The 20,170-nt window shown below is 53.5% G+C and overlaps 5 protein-coding genes across 5 annotated transcripts; 1 reads left to right on the forward strand and 4 right to left on the reverse strand.

Annotated features, from left to right (window-relative positions):
- Positions 1–3,748: 3,748 nt before the first annotated feature.
- clr3 (Histone deacetylase clr3) lies at positions 3,749–6,035 on the reverse strand (the record flags this gene model as incomplete). The annotated part of the gene is made up of 2 exons (XM_037318549.1): positions 3,749–4,068; positions 4,124–6,035. The coding sequence occupies 2 exons, from the start codon at positions 6,033–6,035 to the stop codon at positions 3,749–3,751; spliced, it is 2,232 nt and encodes a 743-aa protein (XP_037183846.1).
- Positions 6,036–7,234: 1,199 nt separating this feature from the next.
- Positions 7,235–8,605, reverse strand: CGCA056_v003293 (uncharacterized protein; the record flags this gene model as incomplete). The annotated part of the gene is made up of 2 exons (XM_037318550.1): positions 7,235–7,696; positions 7,751–8,605. 2 exons carry the CDS (start codon positions 8,603–8,605, stop codon positions 7,235–7,237), a joined length of 1,317 nt encoding a protein of 438 aa, XP_037183845.1.
- A 1,263-nt stretch (positions 8,606–9,868) lies between these two features.
- BRX1 (Ribosome biogenesis protein BRX1) lies at positions 9,869–11,382 on the reverse strand (the record flags this gene model as incomplete). Its single annotated transcript, XM_037318551.1, has 10 exons — positions 9,869–10,090; positions 10,157–10,297; positions 10,349–10,452; positions 10,505–10,542; positions 10,611–10,644; positions 10,773–10,802; positions 10,854–10,963; positions 11,024–11,080; positions 11,137–11,187; positions 11,261–11,382. The coding sequence occupies 10 exons, from the start codon at positions 11,380–11,382 to the stop codon at positions 9,869–9,871; spliced, it is 909 nt and encodes a 302-aa protein (XP_037183852.1).
- A 1,307-nt stretch (positions 11,383–12,689) lies between these two features.
- On the reverse strand, positions 12,690–13,690 carry RB11B (Ras-related protein Rab-11B; the record flags this gene model as incomplete). Its single annotated transcript, XM_037318552.1, has 5 exons — positions 12,690–12,823; positions 12,918–12,998; positions 13,063–13,452; positions 13,541–13,553; positions 13,670–13,690. 5 exons carry the CDS (start codon positions 13,688–13,690, stop codon positions 12,690–12,692), a joined length of 639 nt encoding a protein of 212 aa, XP_037183851.1.
- Positions 13,691–16,046: 2,356 nt separating this feature from the next.
- CGCA056_v003296 (uncharacterized protein) lies at positions 16,047–20,132 on the forward strand (the record flags this gene model as incomplete). The annotated part of the gene is made up of 1 exon (XM_037318553.1): positions 16,047–20,132. The coding sequence occupies one exon, from the start codon at positions 16,047–16,049 to the stop codon at positions 20,130–20,132; it is 4,086 nt and encodes a 1,361-aa protein (XP_037183850.1).
- Positions 20,133–20,170: the final 38 nt, after the last annotated feature.

A 20,170-nucleotide genomic window follows, 5' to 3' on the forward strand; every position in this document is an offset into this window, starting at 1 on the left:
CGTATACTCTGTGGAGGATGGTTGTGAGGATGACTACTTACTTTGTTTATAAGGCTCGATTGGCTCTTGGGGCGTTTATGGGAATCTTAGGCTGAGAGGGACTCGCCTGGAAGGCTATACGGATTATACGTGGGCAAGATAATGCGTCACGACATGATCATATGGGAAGCTAGCAAGGATGTGCTTTCCATGGCATCTATTATTACCCCTACCTTGCGTGCTCGGATAGGTCAGATACAAAAATATTTGCTAAAGCAGGGAATAAAATTGTGTTTGCTGAATCCTACTCACTCACTACTTCAAGATGCTGCGATGTCCAACCAGGATCTCACCAAATGAGCGCTCGTTTTGCCATTCAAGTGCTATCTGATCTCGTGTATGTTTGTGTGTTAAGTCAAAAGAAGGGGTCATAAATGTTGACATTTTACCAGACGTCAGTCAGATAGAATAGCCCCTGCGCAACTGCGTAGCCAAGCCGGGCCCTGTCAAGACAACGTGTCGTTACGATCATGGAATGGGTATCAAGTGACTTAAATGCTATGACTATCGAGATACCCTCTCAAATCGTACATGCGCGGGTGAACTGATTGATGGTTCCCGCCGCTAATAATAGTACATCATCATCGTCAATCCCTTTCATCCACCAAAACTGTATTCCTCCGTTGAGAATGGGAAAATGAAAGCAAAACACATAGTGGCAGAAACCCTCCTCTCCATGAACTGTTCAACAGTTGCTGACGACCCCATCAGAACGCGGCACCTCCCAAGCCCTCTCCGGCCAAACTCTTGAGGCTCTGCTCACTAAGATCGACCCTCGTCCTCCATGCCTTGGACTCCATCTCAAGCTTATCCCATACCTGCAGGCTCTGGCGCAGCTTGTCCTGCTTAGCGTCAAGCTCCGCTCGTGCCTTCTCCTCTTCGCCCTTGAGCTTCTTGTAGTGCGGCTCGATCTCTCTGGTGATACCCGTAGTTGTCGGCAGTAAGGACGGGTCGATCTTGCCTCCCGGGATGAGAGGAGGGAGGGTAGAGAGCATACTCTGCGCCAGTGTGAGACGCTGGCCCTGGGCTCCGTGTTGGGACGAAGGCCCTGTGGGCGGGTTGAACGCCTTGGGTGCTGATGAGGTTGTTGGGGTGGCATTGGAGGGGTTGGCGCGCGGACCGGTTGGTATGGTCGATGGTCCGTTGCCGGTTGCAGAAGGGGATGTCGTGGGCACGGGAGTTTGACGAGGAGGAGGCGCGGCAGACCAAGAGCCTCTTCCACCACGGCCATTGTATCCGCCGCCGCGCGCAGGAGCTACATAACCTCGAGGGCCAGCGGGTGGGATCGTGGGACTCGTAGCGTCCGATCGGGAGGGAGGGGGCGGCACGCTCGGGGTCTGCGGGTGTCTAGGTGGCTGGACAACGGGTGAGCCGGCGGGCGCAGAGAAGTTTCGGGTCGCGGCAGGGCCGGTTGGAGGAGCACGCAGGGCCGCGGGGCCTCGGGGAGGCGTCTTTGCAACCGGCGAAGGGGCCGGCTCTTGGGGGGCAACAACGGCGGCGGCGGTAGGGGGGACGGCGGCAGGCTTCGAGTTCGAGGGGGGCGGCGGTGCTTCCCGCGCCGTCGCGGACGATGACGACGACGGTATGGCAGAAGCGCCGCCGGTCTGGAGGGGTGGTGTGGGGTCCCGCTCGCGCTCTCGCTCCCGTTCCCGCTGCTCCCGCTGTTCCCGCTCCCTCGATTGCGGCCGCGAACGTGCTCGTATGGAGGAGGGATGATGCGGTGACGACTTGCCTGAAGCTGATCGAGACGTGATGGCCGACGAGATGCCGGAATCTCGAGGCGGTGACGCTCGTCTGTAGGAGGATCCGAGGTATCTCTCGCCGCCGCGACGGCTCGTGCTACGAGATCGGGGTCGATAGCTGCCTCTAGCCGCCGGAGGAGGCGGTGATCTCCTCGGAGGAGTTCTGTCACGCGGGGGCCTGTCACGTCCACCAAACGGCGAGCGCGACCGTCTTCTAAAGGGAGCGGATGAGACTGGGCTCTGCGCAAAGGGGGGCAACGAGCGGTACCTGTCGTCCCGTCGATCAAGGTCCCTCTCCCTCTCCCTCTCCCTATCTCGATCGCGGTCGCGATCTCTGTCTCTGTCCCTGTTATCGCGGCGCGGGGATCTTGCGCGATCACTGCGCTCGTCTCGGATGGCGGGAGACCTGCCAATGGGACTGCGACGCCTTGACGGACTACGTCTGGGCGATGGCCGCCTCACAGGGCTTCGGGTTCTGTCCCGCCTCCGCCATGTGTCGCTCTGCGGGCGCGGATCTCTGTCTCTAGACCGGTCGCGTCGGTAGCGGTCACCGCTTCGAGACCTGCGGCGAGGAGATCTGCCAGGGACGTAGCTGTCGGAGGTCAAGGGGGGAGTGCGAGCGCGGTCTCTGTCGCGGTCTCTCTCCCTGTCTCTGTCTCGATCTCTGTCTCTGTCGCGATTGTCGCGGTCCCGATCACGGTCTCGGTCTCGGTCTCTGTCGCGGTTGTCGCGGTCACGATCGCGATCCCTGTCACGGTCACGGAGGGGGCTTCGGGCTCGTCGAGGAGAGCGATCTCCTCCTCCGCCCCTCTCCCCTCTAGGGAAGGGTCTCCAGGACTCGCCGGCGCCATACCTAGTGACCTCGCCGTCCTCGTACCTGTGATTTTATACGTTAGCAAGACTCTGAAGTTGAAGCTGTCAATGACGTCTTGGCGGGATGTCTTGGCGATAAAATTCAATGGGTAGGGCTGCGGAATCCATTCGCTCTCTGAGCATCTGCGCCCAACGTAACCAGCGTCGAGCGCGATACAGGAGGAAACAATAAGGCAGCTTTGATGACTTCATGTGCAGGCAGCCTATGGCAAAAATCCAGGCCAGTAGACCGGTTCGCCCAGAAGGCAGAAAACACAAGTCTGCGAGACCTGGGGATGTCGTTGACCAGTCGCTGGGGTCGACAGCCCGCAAAGTTGTGAACAACAAACAACAAGGGACTTACCTGCTTCGCCGATCGCGATCCATGGTCAATGATGCCTGATTGACGCGAAGGTGTTGTAGTTTGAGTAAAGACGCGCTCGCAACAGCTCGTGATAGCCGTGATGCGCGCGGTCGTGGTGTTGAGAGGGTCAGCTACCTCTACATGCGCCAACGCCGACGTCTGATGGAGCAGGGTTGCTGGCAAGCACATTGGATCGGCCCCTGAAAATTGAAAGGGTACCCACTTCGGACGCTGAGAACGGCGTTATCCATCTTCCTAGTCCGGATAAGACAATGTTGGCCAATGAAAGTCCGAGCGCTGCATGCACTTAACCCACATAGTCGTCCCGAGCGTAAGCCAATCACAGCTGCAGAATTCAACTGACAGCCAAGGATGTTAAGAGCGTCGCCGGACGATCAGCCAATCAACGACTTACAAGATGATACACCAAGAATGCGATGTGAAAGATTTCATTCTCACACAGAAGCACGTAGAAGGCAGCACAGTGTTACATGTCAGGGTTTATGGACACCAGAAATCTACGTCGTTGACTGCTGTCCTGCGCTCACAAAACTCCAGACAAATAACTTCCATGCTCACTTATCGTGTGCCCTCCCAGCCTGGAAGCTCCTGGTATCCTATCCGCCAAATGATGCTCTGCCGCCAGCCGTGACAATTGACAGAAGCTGTGACTGTGCCATCTGCCTCATCTCTTGTCCATTCACACCACAAAGATATTCCACCCAACCTAGTCGCCCACCCCTTAAACCTGTCATGTCATCTTCTCGTCGTCAGTTGTATCGCCACCTTGACGAGCCGCTAGCTTGTCTAACATCCACCTCTGAACTTGAGCTGCATGCGTCTGCATCATCTTATTGACACCACTCGTCTCGCTGCGGATAACAGTACCAAAGCGCCTCTTAGAAACTCGGCGAACTGTGTCCTCGCTGTCCCAACAGGGGTGGTCGTGAGACACGTAAATTTGCGAATGGTCCTTATACCACGTCGAAAGCTCGTTGTCCACGTCAGACTTAACTGGGCGCAGCATACCTTCCACAAAGCTTGCGACTCCAGCTATGCGTGACTTGCAGTCTGTGAAGGATAGTTAGCAATGATTACCGGGAAACCTCTTATTGAGGGTGCATACCTCGGCTCGTGAGGAGTTGTTTGACCCCATTGTAAGAACGGCCAACGCCCATGAGAATGATGTCGTTTGCGTCTTCGTAAAGCTGAATGTAGTTGTCCCAGAGATAGTTCAAGAGCTCCTGGAGTTCAGCAAGGAGCTCCTTGTCCGCTATCTTGGGGTTGTATGGATCCATATCCTCGTCCCGCACAACCTTGCTAGGGATGTTGACGTCCATCACCGCAATATCTTCATTGACAGCCCAATCAATGTATTGGGATACACTGTCGACAATCCATGCATTATGAAGCTCGAGGTGACGGTCGATGACGTCAGGCTGGGCGAGGAACTCTGGCGGATCGTGGATGATGACGAGCAGTTGGCGCGCAGATTGAATGTCGGGTGTCACCAAGACCTGGTTTTCGTACGATTTGAAGAGATGGTCCCTTTGGATGAATAGAGGAATCATCTGATGTCTTTGCGAGAGGTCCTGTCGTTGACCGAGTCTGACGTGGTCATGCAGTCTGGTGGCATTGAGATCCTGAATATCAGGAACGGGTATGATGCCAGGTCTCATGCACTCCCAGTACGGCGCCTGGTAGCTCTGTACCTTTGCCAGCACTCTTGCCGCATCCTTGTTGAGCATGGGTATGTCCATTTTTGGTGGGGGCTCTCCCATCAAGGTGCGAGCAACGGCGACGGCTGATGTAGAGATTGCTTGAAGGTTGTAACCTCCTTCCAAGCACACAGCAACTTTACCGTCCGCCAAAGACATCAGCATGTGCGTCATGTGGGCGTAGCAGGTAGGTGTCACAAAGCAGCCACCCAGTTCGTCCCCAGCGGCAGCATCAAAACCTGCCGATATGACAACCAGATCCGGGTTGAATTCCTTGGCGATGGGCATGATGATCTTCTGGAATGCGGCCATGTATTCGCCGTCGCCCATTCCCTGGTCATGCCATCCGATGTTGATGTTCTTGCCCAGGCCAGGCCCCGTGCCACAGTGCTCTAAGCCTCCGTCTGGGATATCTTGGTTGTCAGGCTTGCCAGGATAGAAGATTCCATTTTGATACACGTGAAGAGAAATATACAACACGTTGGGATCATCATAGAAGATGTTCTGAATCCCGTTGCCATGGTGGACATCCCAGTCTAGGATAAGGACTTTTCGGCAATCTGCGGGGTACTCCTGCTGGCAGATCTTGACAGCAACAGGTACGTTGTTGAAAAAGCAGAACCCCAGTGGTTGATCGTACTCTGCGTGGTGACCAGGCGGTCTGATGACGGCGAACGCATTCTTGACGTTTCCCTCGACCACATGTTTGCAAGTGTCAATGGCACCGCCGCAAGACAAAAGCGACGCTGTGAAAGTCAAGCTGCCGACGTAGAGAGAGGCTCGGCCTTGGTCGTACTGCTTGCTGGTTTCTCGCAGTGTTGCGTAGTCCATTCGGGACAGGTCTTCGACCCAGCGGTAGTGATCGGGTGTGTGGGTGGTCAGGATTTCTGCCTTGGTGGCTTCGCGCGCGCCAATCCTCCACATGTACTTGGTAGGGGTGTCTCTCAACACCTGAGCGACATTCGCCTCGGGGCCTGTGTAGACCAGGCCGGCTCTCTTGAACGCTTTGAAGATCTCCTCTATGCGACGAGGGTCTTCAGGGTGATGAGGGGTGGCGCCGAAGTCAGCATTAACATGCAATTTCATTCGGTCGTCGTAGCAACACGCCGTGGGTAGGAGACCGCGTCTGCGGGTCTGGTCGACGACGTCTACCTCCTCATCGTACTCTTCGTAATCCTCTTCTTCTTCCTCGTCAGATGGCGTCGGGTTTCCACTCTTCGGATCACCAGCCGCAGCCGAGGCGACACCGTTGGGGGTTGGCGTGTGATTTGATGGCCCGTCGTCACCGCCCATGACGACGTCTGGGTCGGCACCGTCCATGGTGCGAAGATGGGCTGGGTTGACTAGCCCCTAGGACTTTGGTCAACCTGATCTAGAACCAATCTTGAGGGGAATAAGAGGCGCAAGCAATATGGCGTGCGGTGAGAAATGCAAATCAACTTTTTCTCTCGTTGACTGCGTTGACGGTCTTCGCGCGCTGGAATAGACGTGATACGATCGATAGAGAAAAGCAGCCGGGCTCTATCTGAGGCGATACGTTTGAAGTATGAATCAGGCAGGCGCAGTCTCTCAAACTAAATTGAGAAAGCCTGTTATTGCGATTCCCAACAGAGAGACCGAATATCTAATGCAAGTCAGTATACAATGATGTACTTCAGGAACATGTGTGAGTGCGTGAGAGGCAGGAGACGTCTCGATAAACCAGAATATGAAGCATCATCCAGATTGGCGGTTCAGTAACTCTGGATAGACATATATGAGAGCACTGGGACCTCCGAGTGCCGCATTGCGGCTCTTCTTTCGCAAATTGGATGAAAGATGCTGACCAGGAAGGTGCCGTAAGAGACGTACAGTCTCCGCTGTTCACTCAGTCACGAAACGCCGCGCCGTGGCTGACCCTCACCTTTGTTCCTTCCTTCTATTGATGGGTAACATGCGCGATAACATCACTTACCAATCTTGGGTGGACAATGGCTGATGTCGAGGATGCGACAGAGAGGTCGAGGGGCTTGTTTGCTTGAGAACTGCCAGCAAGCGCAAGATGACCTACACCGGCGCGGCCCCGTTCTGTCAAGATTGCCGACTTAGACGAATCGAAGAAGTCTGGAAGGATAATCATAAATCCAGCGGCAGAATATGCGCAGCAGAGAGACGCTGTGTTGTTGCGCAAAGACCGTTGTATAGGAGGATTAATAGATGGATGGCCGGGTGTGAGTGAGAGCAAGATGGGAGGCTTGGGCCACTGACGAGGCGGGAGCTGGCCACAAGCCTGCCGCCTTGCAGGGTGCACCCGCCACAGCACAGCAGCATCCCTGTAACCGCAGCCTCGTACTAAGACACACCGTACACTAAGGTATGGAGCACCCATTTCAGGCAAGTTGGATCAGTGCACTCCCCAGGCCCCATCTTTACTCATTTCATCAGACACTTTCAAAATGACACGATATTCAAGTCATCGCAGCGCGCATGAGTGTAGCAGAGAAACACATGTATACTGCCAGAGTCTATCTCTGCTGAATCTAGTCTAAGTTATTGCCCAACACGCGCCGCGCGTACCGGTGGAAATGATCTCGCTCAGCAAGAGTTCGGCCATCATCTCCAGGAGGCGCCCAATCGCTGAGTGGCCGCTGAAAAGCTCCGGGTGCCGGGATCGCACCGTCATGACTACCGTCATTGTTGAGGCGATCCTCACATTCTTTGTTGACATCAACGATACCTCCCACAGTACTCAAGTCATCGACCTCGTAGAGCCACGGGCGCTCATCCACTACGGCCTGCACGGCTGCCTCGAGAGATTCTTGATCTCGAGAGAAGTTGGGGTGCCTAAGGTTCACATCCGTTACAAGACGCTTCCTAGGATAGTTGAACAGATTTTCAAAGTAAAACATGAGATCTCGCGGGTCGAGCTTTGCGTAGGTATCTACGATTCGCTCGCGAATGGTGTTCTCAATCATTCGATCTAAGGAGCTCATGTCTTGGATCTGCAGCTACGGTGTCAGCAATAGGCACAGAAGATCATTCAAGGAGTCGCATACAGGCTCCAGGTTTTGCTCTAGGTTTGGATAAACATAATGTCGCACAAGCTGCTTCACAGAGGTGAAAAGGTCTTTCAGCTCCATCAGCTCCGTCGAAGGGTAGAGTCTCATTTGGCTGATTCGTACGTCGTTGACAAATGCCTCAGGATGGCCACCTCTAGGTCGAGGAAGCTCGCCGTGAAAGTAAAAGGCGTACAGCCACCAGCGGTAGAGAGCCCTGCGGAATCTGAACTTTTCTGTATCCTTGAGTTGACGACAGTCTTCTGGGTTTGAAAACCAGTGAAGTTGAGGAAAAAGCTCTTCCCACCGTCTGACTACTAGGCAATACTTGAGCAAGGAGTCAAAATCACGGTCATTGACGGCGACTGATCGTGGGGCCGGTAGTGTAGTCGCAGACAGCGACTTGCCGTTATTGAGAATTCTGGTAAACAGAACCTGCTCGGGAGATGGCGCAGAATCCGAACGGATGCCACCCTGTGACAGAGTAACTCCTGACACGTCGCCTGGAAAGCGCCTGAACACTACTCGTCGGGGCTGGAAAGTGTCACCGTGCTGGCCTAAATCTTGATCCGATGCCGTGTAGACCTGGAGAAGCTCGTCAAATGGACTAAACTCCCGCTGTAAAACTGGTAGCAGAATGACTGCCCTGTTCTTCTTTAGCAGTCCATGGAACAGGGTGTTGACTTTTGCCAAAGAAAAGATGCTGCGAACGTCAAGTTGCTGGTAAATGTCGAAGATAATCTCAAGTGGAAGGCCCTCCAGACCCTCGAGTTTGCCGCCATCATCGGAAACCTTGCGCTCAGCATCCAACTGCAGCTGGGATGCAATAAACAGGGATGAGAACTTGGATGCCATCTCGAATACGTACCGCAGCGCGGAGTGGAGGTGATTCGTGGATTATGATGATGACGATGCTGTCTGATAGATGGCGAGGAGACGACTGAATTGTTCGGGGGCTCAACAAATCGCACAAGTCGTTCAGAATTCAGTGGCAGCATCGAAGCAGATACGACTAGACTGCTGAAACGAAGACGTTGGTGAACGGGGTTTCGCCTTAGCGTCTGGGGTGTGATTGAAGTAAGTGGTGATAAGGCGGATAACACCACAAAGATACACCGGTTGACGAAGAAAGCAATCGGATGAATTGAGGTAACAAATTGCTGTGAACTGCTGATCGAATGGGGTTGTTTCTCAAAAGTGAACTCGATGTGTCAGAGGCACAAACAGACGCCGTTGGCGGCAATGAGACGGTTGGATTCTGCTGGGACATTAGAACAAGACTACATCGTTCAGATGTGGTAGAGCTCACCGGTGATTTGCAGCATTATGCTTTGTGTGTGACCCTTTCGTTGGATCTTGGTGACCAGTATCCTGGGTCGCAATGATTGCAGACGGACGCCACAACCAGAAGGGCAGACGAGAGCTTATCGTCTCGTTGGCCGTCGTGAAAGAACCTTCTACCAGTAGACTCGAGTAAGGTCTAGCCAAGGAAATGAGATTAATAGAATAGAGGCGACGAAACCTCCGTCGAACCTCGCGGGCGAATCAATTCACCGGCGAGGTCTAAGATCGAATGGCCTATTTTCTAACCACCCCGGCGTTGGGGCTATCAAGGACGGCGAGGACGCGGACTGGCATTGTTTACCTCGATGGAGAGGCTGTCATCGATGTAGGCCAATGTGCTTCCCGATAAGCCTTGCCTAGGTAGTTAAGGGCCGCGGTGTGGGAAGATCAAGTGCGACTCGAAGATGCGAGAGCAAAGGAGTCAAAGGCAACGGACGGAGGTTGGACGCGACGGTGACGCAGAGGACATGCAGGTCGCCCCTGCCTGCTGACCTAAACGTCGGCCCGGAGTGACTCTAGAAGGCAGGTACGGTTCATAGTGGGTTCCCGCCCCTGGCTGGCGTCAGCGCCAATTGACGGGGGTGTTTTATCGCTATCAGTGCTTGTAGCTTGGGCACCTTATTATGAGACTCACCGGCCAATCACTGCAAACTTTGGACTAACACAGTCCTGAAATCATCAAGACTTCCAGTCGTTGTGACAACTAGTTTACAAAACAAACAACTTTTTTCCCATTCCGCAATCATTCCCAAGAAGAAGGTGGATATCTCATTATTAAGCGAACAAAGTCTTGGTGTCCAGCTCATCCTTGGCCGCCGGCTTGCCTCCTGTAGATCGAAGACCAAGGTCACCCTTCTTGGACATCCGCTCGACAACCTTCTCAGCCCTCGCCGTGTGACGGACCGCCTTCTTCCTTCTCATATCAGACCTGACCAGGTTGGGGCTGACATACTCCTTGTTTTCGAAGATTTTTGGCCCTCCAAAAGCCCCCTCCAACTGCGTGCGCGCAAACGATATCAGCTTTGCACTTCTCTAACTGTATTCGGGACGTTGTCAACTTACAATGACGACAGGCGTGAGGGTGAAGCGGGGGCCGATTTCTTGCAGAGAGGTGGAAATCGTCTTCCCACCCTTGGTCACAGTCTTTTCTCCATCGTCTTCCTGGCCCTCCTTCTCCTGGATCTCGTAGTTCCGGACCCAGATCTGCAATTACGTTAGTCAAGATGACGCAAGTTCTCGGCGGGCAGATCTCACCTTGCCATCCAGCACCGAGAAGCTCATTACACGATCAATGAACGGCTTGGCCTTTCTCGCCCCAGGAGGCACTCCGAAAGCAGCAATGAACATTTTCTTCATCACTTTTGCCATGTTGTCAGTCCGGAGCACCCAAAAGCAAGGAGCTAAACATACACTGCAAATGAGCATCATTCTCAAACGCTTGGTCAAAGCTAAGTACTCTGTCAGTCGTTGTGGGACGAGGAGATGGTTGCCGAGGGGAGAGGGGGGGAGAACATACGACAAAATCGGCCTTGAACCACGGAGGCAGTTTCCTTTCGACGATATTAGCATGATCCCACCTTAGTATGCTATGTAGTGATCTTCCATGCGCCTCAAATGTGGGCAGAATGGCAAGAGAACAGAGGGGCGTAGGAAAATATTCAACAGCATGAGTTCATACCTGGGAAGTTGAGTTCTTCCATCGTGTGAACTAGAAGCATGTCAGTTGCCGCCTCGGACCTGATTTAGACAGCAAACATACTGTTCTGAACATGGAACTTGATACTGCATCCGTTGCCGCTTCTTGCCATCCAGAGGTAAAGATCCTTGTGCTTTCTTGCTTCGAAGAAGACGATGTTGTTGCAGTTGTACCTAGAGAGGTATTGTCAGCGTTCGTTGCCCCGGCGCACGTTCGGAAAGCAGGTCGCATACAACTCAGCCAGCTCATTGAGTCCGTTGAGGTTTCCCTTCTTGTCATATTTCACATCTCTAGCCCAAGCTTAGCCCAAAATTCCAGTTGCATAGATGATCCGTGCCGAATTTACCTCTTTCCGTGGGGCATCAGCGTCGCCAAGTCGTTGAGCAGGTGTCGGTGTCTAGACAGTCAAGGATCAGCAAGTGCTCAGATGACATCCAGAGGGTGTAATGTATCTTTGAACTTGCCTGTACGTCACGCCTCTGCTTGAAAGCAGCAGGACACGCTGCTTGTTGACGCTCTTCACAGCTCCATCTACCGGCGCTGCCTCCTTCTGGTCGGTTCTCTTCGACAAGCTCTTGTAGACGGCCGCCATTTTGACTGCAGTTGTGTCGAAGGATCTATATTCAAGGGGTTGAGTTCGGTTCGAGGAGCTTGCTTGTTGGTGCAAAACCGTCGAGACGATCGCGATCGCAGATACGAGGAAGATCAACCGCGTCGCTGCGAGGGAGGGGCAATCGGACGATGAAAAGGGATTCCGGCTCAGAAAAATTCGGTTCTTTAGTCGCAAAGTCCTTCCAAAGCTCCCCGTAAAGTTCTGGCGGCGTGAGAGACAAATCGCGGTCGCAAAGCCTTCTGAGAGTTAGCAGGTAGGGTAGCAGAAAGCTGTATTCAACTCGTTCTTCGATCTTTGCGACCCAGACTTTTTTTTTTTTTTTTTTTGCCGGAGGCTACCTTTCTCCGACAGATAAGGCTTATCGCTGGTGGCCGAGCGGGGCGGGGGTGTACCCCCCTGCTTCACCTCGCCTCAGCAAATGCGAGGAGCGCTAGACTACCTGTGGGAAAGGGTGCGCTTCGCGCCAGGAGACCGAGCGGGCTGCACCTGGGGGGGAAGAAAGTTTGTGGATCGCAGCAGCTTGCAGCCCACTTCCGTTCATTGTGCGTGCTGTCATTGCTACCTACCTACGTACAAGATGCAATGGCAAGATTCTATTCGACTGTACGGAACCCTTGGTGTTCCTTCGCATTGTGAGTGCTCCAGTAACTGGTTCTTTACAGACCTATGGCGGCTCAGGGGGAGCATTTAGGAACTGTGAGGATCGCAATGTCAAGTCATGGCACATGCCAGTCAGTACTGTGGGTGTGGGCAGGGTACGTCAGAACAGGCTGTAGTGTACAAAATGAGTATCCATCCCCCTTCAAGCTCACGCGGCCAAAGACGCGACCCATGCGTCCCTTGCAATATCGTGAACCCAGGCTCTGCTGTTCGGTGTGCGTTCCGTTACAAGGAGGCGTAGAAGCAAGCGGTAGCGCCGTGCAACGATCGATGTCTTCGACCCCCCATCTCACATCAGGAAGCATACGGAGAGCAACCCCAAGGCATTAAGATGGATTCATTCAACTACGTAAGCATGGCAGAGCGATCGTCAGAAACGTCAAATCCCAGACAGGCCGCACTGAGCCGTATAACGGACAAAAAAGGAAAGGCCGAGACTGTACTCCGTCCCCTCGGAAATCATAAAAAGACTCGTTGGATTCCTAGTCATTCCTCGATGCAACAACCCCTCCTTGACCAAGTGACGTACAGATTCCGGGGCATATAAGAGACGCCATGATATCGACCGTAGCAGCCCTGCGAAAGGCCGTGAAGAAGGAAGTTTCCAGGGGTGGGGGGCAAGATGCCTAACAGCACTTGCCGCTCTTCTCTGCGCTGTCATCCGCGGGCTTGCTGAGTGCGATGCTGGGACCGGTTCCGATCGAGGCCTGGGCGCCGTCGCCCGAGTCGAGGGCTTTGCTCGAAACGATTCGGTAAATTTCTGTAGGAAGAAAGGAGCCATGTCAGAACGCGGGTCAATTCAGGGGGTGGGTGTTTTGTAGTTCATTTGCGTGGGTGGGGGCAAAGCAACGCACCGGTCAAGATGTTCTGGAATGCGAGCTCGACGTTGCTGGCATCGAGGGCAGACGTCTCAATGAAGGAGAGGTGGTTCTCGCCTAAGACTCATGTCAGCCAACCAGGGGTTCACGATGCGTTTCTTGGTCGTTCACGGCAACGTACTGGCAAAGGACTTAGCCTCCTCTGTGGGCACGGCTCGCAGGTGCCGCAAATCGCTCTTGTTTCCGACAAGCATAATGACGATGTTTGCGTCGGCGTGATCCCGCAGCTCCTTCAGCCATCGCGTGACGTTCTCGTATGTCTGGTGCTTGCTGATGTCGTAGACAAGGAGGGCGCCGACAGCTCCTCTGTAGTAGGCGGAGGTAATGGCGCGGTATCGCTCCTGGCCGGCGGTATCCCAAATCTGTGCCTTGATCGTCTTGGAGTCGACTTGAATGGATCTGGTAGCGAACTCGACGCCGATTGTCGACTTGGAGTCCAGGTTGAACTCATTGCGGGTGAATCGACTGAGAAGGTTGGACTTTCCGACGCCGGAGTCTCCAATCAAGACCACTAGAAGGGGTGAAATGTCAGCTTGCTACTCGGAGGCGTCGTGGCCATTTCGCGATGGGATCGGGAGGTCGTGTGGTCGTCGGCGCACCTTTGAAGAGGAACTGCGAAGGCGACAGGTTAGCGCAAGGAGGGGGAAGAGAGTTAGAGGGAGAGAGGGGTGAGTGGCAGTCCAAGGGGTCCAAGGGGACGATGGACGATTACGGATGGCAGAACTCACGTCATATTCGTCGTTGGCCATGTTGACGGTTTGGATGCGATGCGGTGGACGAGTGCTGGAGATGTAGAATAGTTGGTAATGCGAAACCAGGACTCTGCGGCTCGATGGAGGTGTGCGCGGCCTCCAGAGATAAAGCAGTTGAGTTGAGGCGAAGGCAAGGTGTACGGGCCTAGAACTGAACCAGAACAGAACACTGGAGAGTAGGTACCTAGAAAAGGTGGACTGTGCAGGTTGGTCTAGGTGCAGGTGCAGGTGCAGGTGTAGGTAGGAGCGTGGAGGTGAGGCAGCAAAGGTTGCTGGATGATGGTGTCGGCGCAGCAGCTTTGGGTCACTGGGATTGGCTGGGGCTGGGTACTGGAGGTTGTCAGCCACTAAAGGGAAAGTTGGGCAAAGGGGGAAAGGGACGGGGCAGCGCTGAAAAGGGCTGCGGTGTCCACCAAGGCATGGAGCAGACAGAACACCGGGGCGCTCGAGGAATCAGGGAGGCTGCTGTAGCACAAAAGCACCTTTGTGAGACGGAAGAAGATGTCTAAGCGAAGCAATGGGATATAATGTATCTTCAGGCTTACAAGTCCCTCAAATAGACTGACCGGGGGAGAAGAAAGACGAACAGCGGCGATGTTTACCCAGGTATTTCAAAGAGAACAAGGCATTGCAGGTGACGTTGTCAACATCATCAATGAGGAGCTCCCTGCGTACCTACCTACCTATGTAGAATCATGCCCGGGCTGTGGAGAGGGGGATTGGCCAGGAAGAAAGGTCACTCCATCTCTTTGCACGACGACGACCTTCTTAGCTACAATGCCTTCCATCCGCACGTAGGTGCCTATTCAGATTCCCTGGTTCTTTGCCTGCCTTCATCAGCGTCGAAGGGGGATCCTCCACGTTCCGGAAAGACAACCCGCTGAGCCACACCACCGCAGAACATGCACCAACCACCAGCCGTCATCTGTCTGTTTCTCCCTCTCCGTCCCGTCTGGCTGCCTAAGAACCTGTTTAAGGTATCTGAGATATGGTCAAATGCAGTGTCCATGATGGGATTCCGCCGTCGGTATCCGGAAGTGTCGCGTTTCATATCCAGGATCACGTGTGCCGAACCCGTGGCCCGATCTGAGAAACGTCTTCCCTGCCCGCACCGGAGCTTGGTGTACTTATACTTACTCCAATGCTTCGCATCACATCTCACACTCTGACGTCTTCTATGAGGTAAGACGAGAAACGTAGGCAAGGCGGCAGTGCTCTGATAGCGCCGGATGACCTTCGTAGAGCCACAAACCTGGTTGGGCGACTGAGGTGATGCTCTTCTATTCGGATGCAGAACTATCTCGCAAATAGGTCGTCTCTACCTGTAAGCTTGCTTCCCCGCATGTTCGCGAGCTGGGATAGTAACAGACTTGTTTCCGTCGACATGCCCGCAGGTGATCATCAAAAGAGCCGAGAGACTCGGATTACACAAATCATATGGGTAAGGTCCCCTGTTTTGACTGCTTTCTCATGCTCCAAAACATGCCATGATGTTTGCATGCCACTGCCTACCTATCTGTCCTTGGTAAGTAATTGCCACTTGAGACAAAAAAAAAAAAAAAAAAAAAAAAACCCACCCAGCCGGCGTTGAAAAGAACATGTCGACCAGACCAGGAACTTGGGGTTAAACAACTTTAAAGCTCTCTACGTCAATGAGGTAGCACGATCCGTCGAGCTCTTGTTCGTATAAGTACCTAGCTACCGAGTAGCATGGGGAAGATTGCGCTTTCCCGTTAAGATGGCACTTGTCAGGCCCCTCCTTCTTCCTTGGGCCCCATCAGACCCGGCGACAGAAAGCACGGGCCAAAAGCCTCTGTGCGTATCGTCCCTGCCTCATCTCAATAACCGACATCCTCACTCAGATAAGTACGGCTCAACGCGAGATACCTTGGACTTTAAGGGCTGCTCTCATCAGCACCCGTTTGTTTATTTCTCCAGACTCGCACACATATCCAACCTCACTCAAACGGTCAACCCCACGACGAACGATACTCGCCGGTAAGTGAACGATTTGTAACGGCTCATCCGGTGACATTTCCGGGGCAGTCTCATCGACGTTTCCTTTTTCCTACGCGATGAAGAGAAATCACAAAGTCTTAACACACCCCCAGGACTCCTGCTGTCAACTTTTCCATCTTTTCGCCACACTGCGTCTGGTTAGCCGTCTTTTCTCATTGGGATCTTCGATTTTCTGGCCTTTCAATCACACTCGTTGCGCTATTCTCAACAAACGAGGTCCTGCAAGTCTGTCAACTCAGCTTGCATTACGCACGTGTGCCAACGCAACCATCCACCCGACCAAAGCGCTTTTTCCGTTTCGAAGATGCGATGAATTCCGTGCCCTGAATTCGCAATGGGTACTACGGGCTTGTTTGTGAACGAGGCCTCCCCTCGACCGCAGAGCAGCCCCATCAAGCAAGACGACGAAGACGACGACGACATCTCCATCACGTCCTCATTAGAATCACAACATGATTCGGACGAGGAATGGTCGGTGGAACAGATTCTCTACCAAACGACTGAGGATGGTAAAGAATATTATTTGGTAGAATGGACAGGATATCCTCTTGAGAGAGCCACGTGGGAGCCGCCTGAAAACGCGTCAAGCATTTTGCTGGACGAGTGGAAAGCGACGCAAGAAAAGCAAAGACGTGGCGACGAGCCAGAGTTCGACATCAAGGGCTGGTACGAGCTTTGTGAGGACTTCCAGAGGAATCGTTTCGACCGGCATCAAGAACGCAATCGCCTACGCATTCGGCGCAGCCTACGGCCTACTCTATGGGAAGGGGAATCAAAAGAGGACTACTACTCCAGCGACGACGATGTCAGTCAAGACGATTTCAACGACATTCTCCCTCCTCCGAAAACATCAAAACGGCAGATCGATCAAGCTCTCCCTTCGATCGAGGACCGGCCCAAACAGTCGCTAAAGCAAGCAGCCGAGAGAAATGCATCCCTTCCTCGCAAACGGGCCTCATCAGGAGAAAAGTCAAAGTCACCGACCAAACAGAAGTCGCCCGCATTGGCGTCGCAACGTCCGCCGACAGCATCCGCTGTATCAAAACCGACTGGGTATCAAGGCACTGCAAGGAAACCCACAGTGACAAGAGTTTCCAGTACCAAGTCAACCGGAAGCCTCACAACCCTCGCTTCAAAATTCTCGAAGCCTGCCAAGACGGCCAAAAAGACTCAACCGGGCGCGAGAACAATGGTGAAGGCCGCAGGCAATATATTCACAAGCGGGAAGCCCATTCGCGTGCGATCCCGATTGAGTGACAATGCGGCCGACACGAATCAATCCCCCCGCGCCTTCACCAACCACCGTATCAGAAGGAAAGCTGAATTGCAAGGACGGGACAAGGCTGATCAAGCGCCGCCTATTATTCCGTCTACGCTATTCAGCATCAGCGGCGGTCCTCCACCTCAGTCCAACACCAGCAACGCAACCGCCAAGCCTAAATCAGTGTTGAAGCGCCCAGCTGATGACCTTGCCCCCAGGTCTGCGAGTGAGTCGAGCATCACGGCATCGGAAGCGGTTCCCTCAACTTCAGAGCAGTCGCAGCCATCGCGTCCGCCAGCGAAGAAGAGGAAATCTGTTCAGTGGGACCCTCAAATCCCTTTTACTGATGAGCCTGAGGACATGGACGTTAATAGTTCTCCAACTAGCCGACCAAAACGGCTCAAGTCTCCCCCTCAACCAACCACATCTCATCAACCCCAGCCTCTCGAGCCTCAACAAGTGCAGCCTACTCTAAAGAAGCTGTCTATCGCGGACTATCAAAACAGAGGGAAAACGTTTATGCACAGCTTGGACAAGAACATTGAGATGGGACCAAGAGGAAGCAAACAAATTCAGGTGACCTTCGATAATCTCCGCATCGGTCCTGAGAAATGGTACTCTGAAGTGGAGGCACAAGACATCCTGCAATTCTCCACCACCTTCCACGTTCGCATATTTGTTGCACAACGCCCAGTTCTCTTTGAGCGAGTTTTATCTCAGGGAGCTGTGAAGGCAATATCGTCCGAAGGGGAAGGCGCGATCAAAAGCGCTGCTGAAAAACTTAAAGTGGGATCTTTCGGGGCCGCATGCCTACATGAGGATTTTTCCATCATTGTTTATCCTGCGAGCTGTGACGAATGGAACTCTGCCATGAAAGAGGTCGATGACCTGAACTACGAATCAAGCCCGTCTGACGTCGCCCTCAGGTATCTCATATACAAACCACATCACAAACCTATCCCGGAACAGAGGCCCATTGCGTCGAGCTTGACAGACAAGCGCGCGTCAATTCTACAAACCCTGCTTGGCCTCGACTACCATCGGCTCATGCCAACTGGCTTGAAGGACGTACGCCATAACTTCTATTTGGCATTTCCCCCATCCAGAGAAGCAATGCTCGATACTGTAAGCGAGTGGCTTCATATGGAAAATCCGCACTGCCGCGTCTTTTCGTCAAAGACATCAGGCGACTGGAGAGCCTTCATAGATCCAAAGATTGCGAACCATGGCGTTGTCATATTCCACGAAACAACCGTCGACGTGATCCATCGTTATCCCAGCATTTTGAAGCTTCTCGTCAACAAAAAGCCCGCTCACACGTTCTGGTGCCTCGGCGAGTCTCTTCGACTGCGTCCAGCGTATCCGTCCATTCGTTCTGCACACGACATAACCGAGGTCGGTGCGATTGAACTAACAAGACTGTTTCCGCACGGTAGCGCGATCCTCGTCACCCCGAGCTTCCTCGTCGCTGAGCCGCAGCGTGCCTTGCAACTCTTTGACTGGTACAGGAAGACACATGCAAAGCCTAGTGCCAATACGAAGATCGTGGCAGCCGCAAGTCTATCCAAGTTTCTTCAAGGTATTGCGTTGGACAGGGCGGACCAGATGAGGAGCATGCTAGCCGGAGGCAGTACACAAGACTCCGTAGAGAAAGCAGGACTTGGCTATGATGATTGTATGGCTCGCTTTGAGACCTGGACAGCGGTCGAAAGTTTCCGGCAATCTTTCATGGAAAGCATTGAGGCTGACGAACAGCTCGAGTCGATCATTTTTGCTCCAGAATGTATCGACGCCAACGACGAGCAAAGCTTGGTGAACTGGTTCGGCTGTTGGTCACAGACTCGATACGACCAGTTCCGGAAATTCTTCGTGCTCGGGACTGACCGCCGCCTCGAAGCCCGACACAGCATCAAATACGAAGATCTCCCTCTTTACTCGCCCGGAACGGATCGCGATCTGGCTGCTGAGGGTGAGCCGAACCCAGCAGCACAACCTGGAGCTGACCCTAGCAGCGTGGACCGTTTACTGCCCATGGGGACTACAAGACTGGCCTCTTGGGACCCTCGCTCGATAACTCCCTTTCTAATGGATCTTTCGAAGCGCATGGGCAATATTAGGACCGGCAAACCCCCGAAGATCATCGCCAAAGCTTACGGCTTCACGGTCGGCTATTATCAAGATGTCGAGGCAACGGCCGACTCTTTCAGGGACTTCTACCGAGAGTTGAAAACATACAAGCAGTGGCTCGAGTTTCCGTGGCCGTTCTACTCCAAGATGGCTCCAGTCCACGCGCCCAAACACACGCCCGAGCTTAATGTACCAAAGCTGTTCAACACCTACATTTCACTGTTCTATACTCCTCAAGGACAGGTCGCAGAACATAAGTGGGAGGGTCGACATCCCTGGATCGCAGTTTATCGACCAGAGCACCCAACCATCAGACCTTGGGAAGGTTCGGAAATTGTCATTTGGGATGTTTCGGCCAGGATCAATTTCCCAACTGAAAGCCAAATACCAATTTCTCGATTGAATCACGCTCAGCGACGCTTGATTGAATTTGTGGAGGAGCATGGCAGACTCAACAATCCAGATCTCCCGCTTACCAGAGTCTGGCTTGGGGGTGAACAACCGTCTGGAGACATTCTCCCACTCGACGCGACTCTGGATGCCTTGGAGACCATGTGCATGAATCCCGACCAAGCCACGATGCCCGAGGAGAAAGACCTGATAGAGAATGGTTTCCGTCCGGTTGTGTTGCGGGCTCAGAATGATGCACAAGCCCACACCGGTTCCCCCAGCGACATGGAACTAGACCCGACTGAAGATCTGTTTGCCGAGGAAGATGACCCCAAAAGCAAGACCATCTTTCATCCGCCTCGTAGCCCGAGGCCGATCCGAGCGAGTCGTTGCGAGAACCTGCTGTTCAAATGGGTCAAGGACGTAGCAAGGCGAGACCCATCACGGTCGGTATTCTCGTACACGTTCACGCCATCCGTGGAGTGGTACGAGAGACAGCAACTAGCGGAGAATCGCAACTTCGAACACATCTACGTTGGCTCATGGAAGAATATCTTTGACTGGTTGCGAATCCCCGAGGAAACTACGTACAAACGCATCCAGGACAGAAAGGAGACATCAGAGGATGGTAGGAGGTTATAGTATGGATCCGGCAGAAAGGGATCATGGGGGTTTGGGAA

This window comes from Colletotrichum aenigma (assembly GCF_013390185.1).
Source record: "Colletotrichum aenigma strain Cg56 chromosome Unknown KSG_Cg56_contig02, whole genome shotgun sequence".
Taxonomy (NCBI): domain Eukaryota; kingdom Fungi; phylum Ascomycota; class Sordariomycetes; order Glomerellales; family Glomerellaceae; genus Colletotrichum; species Colletotrichum aenigma.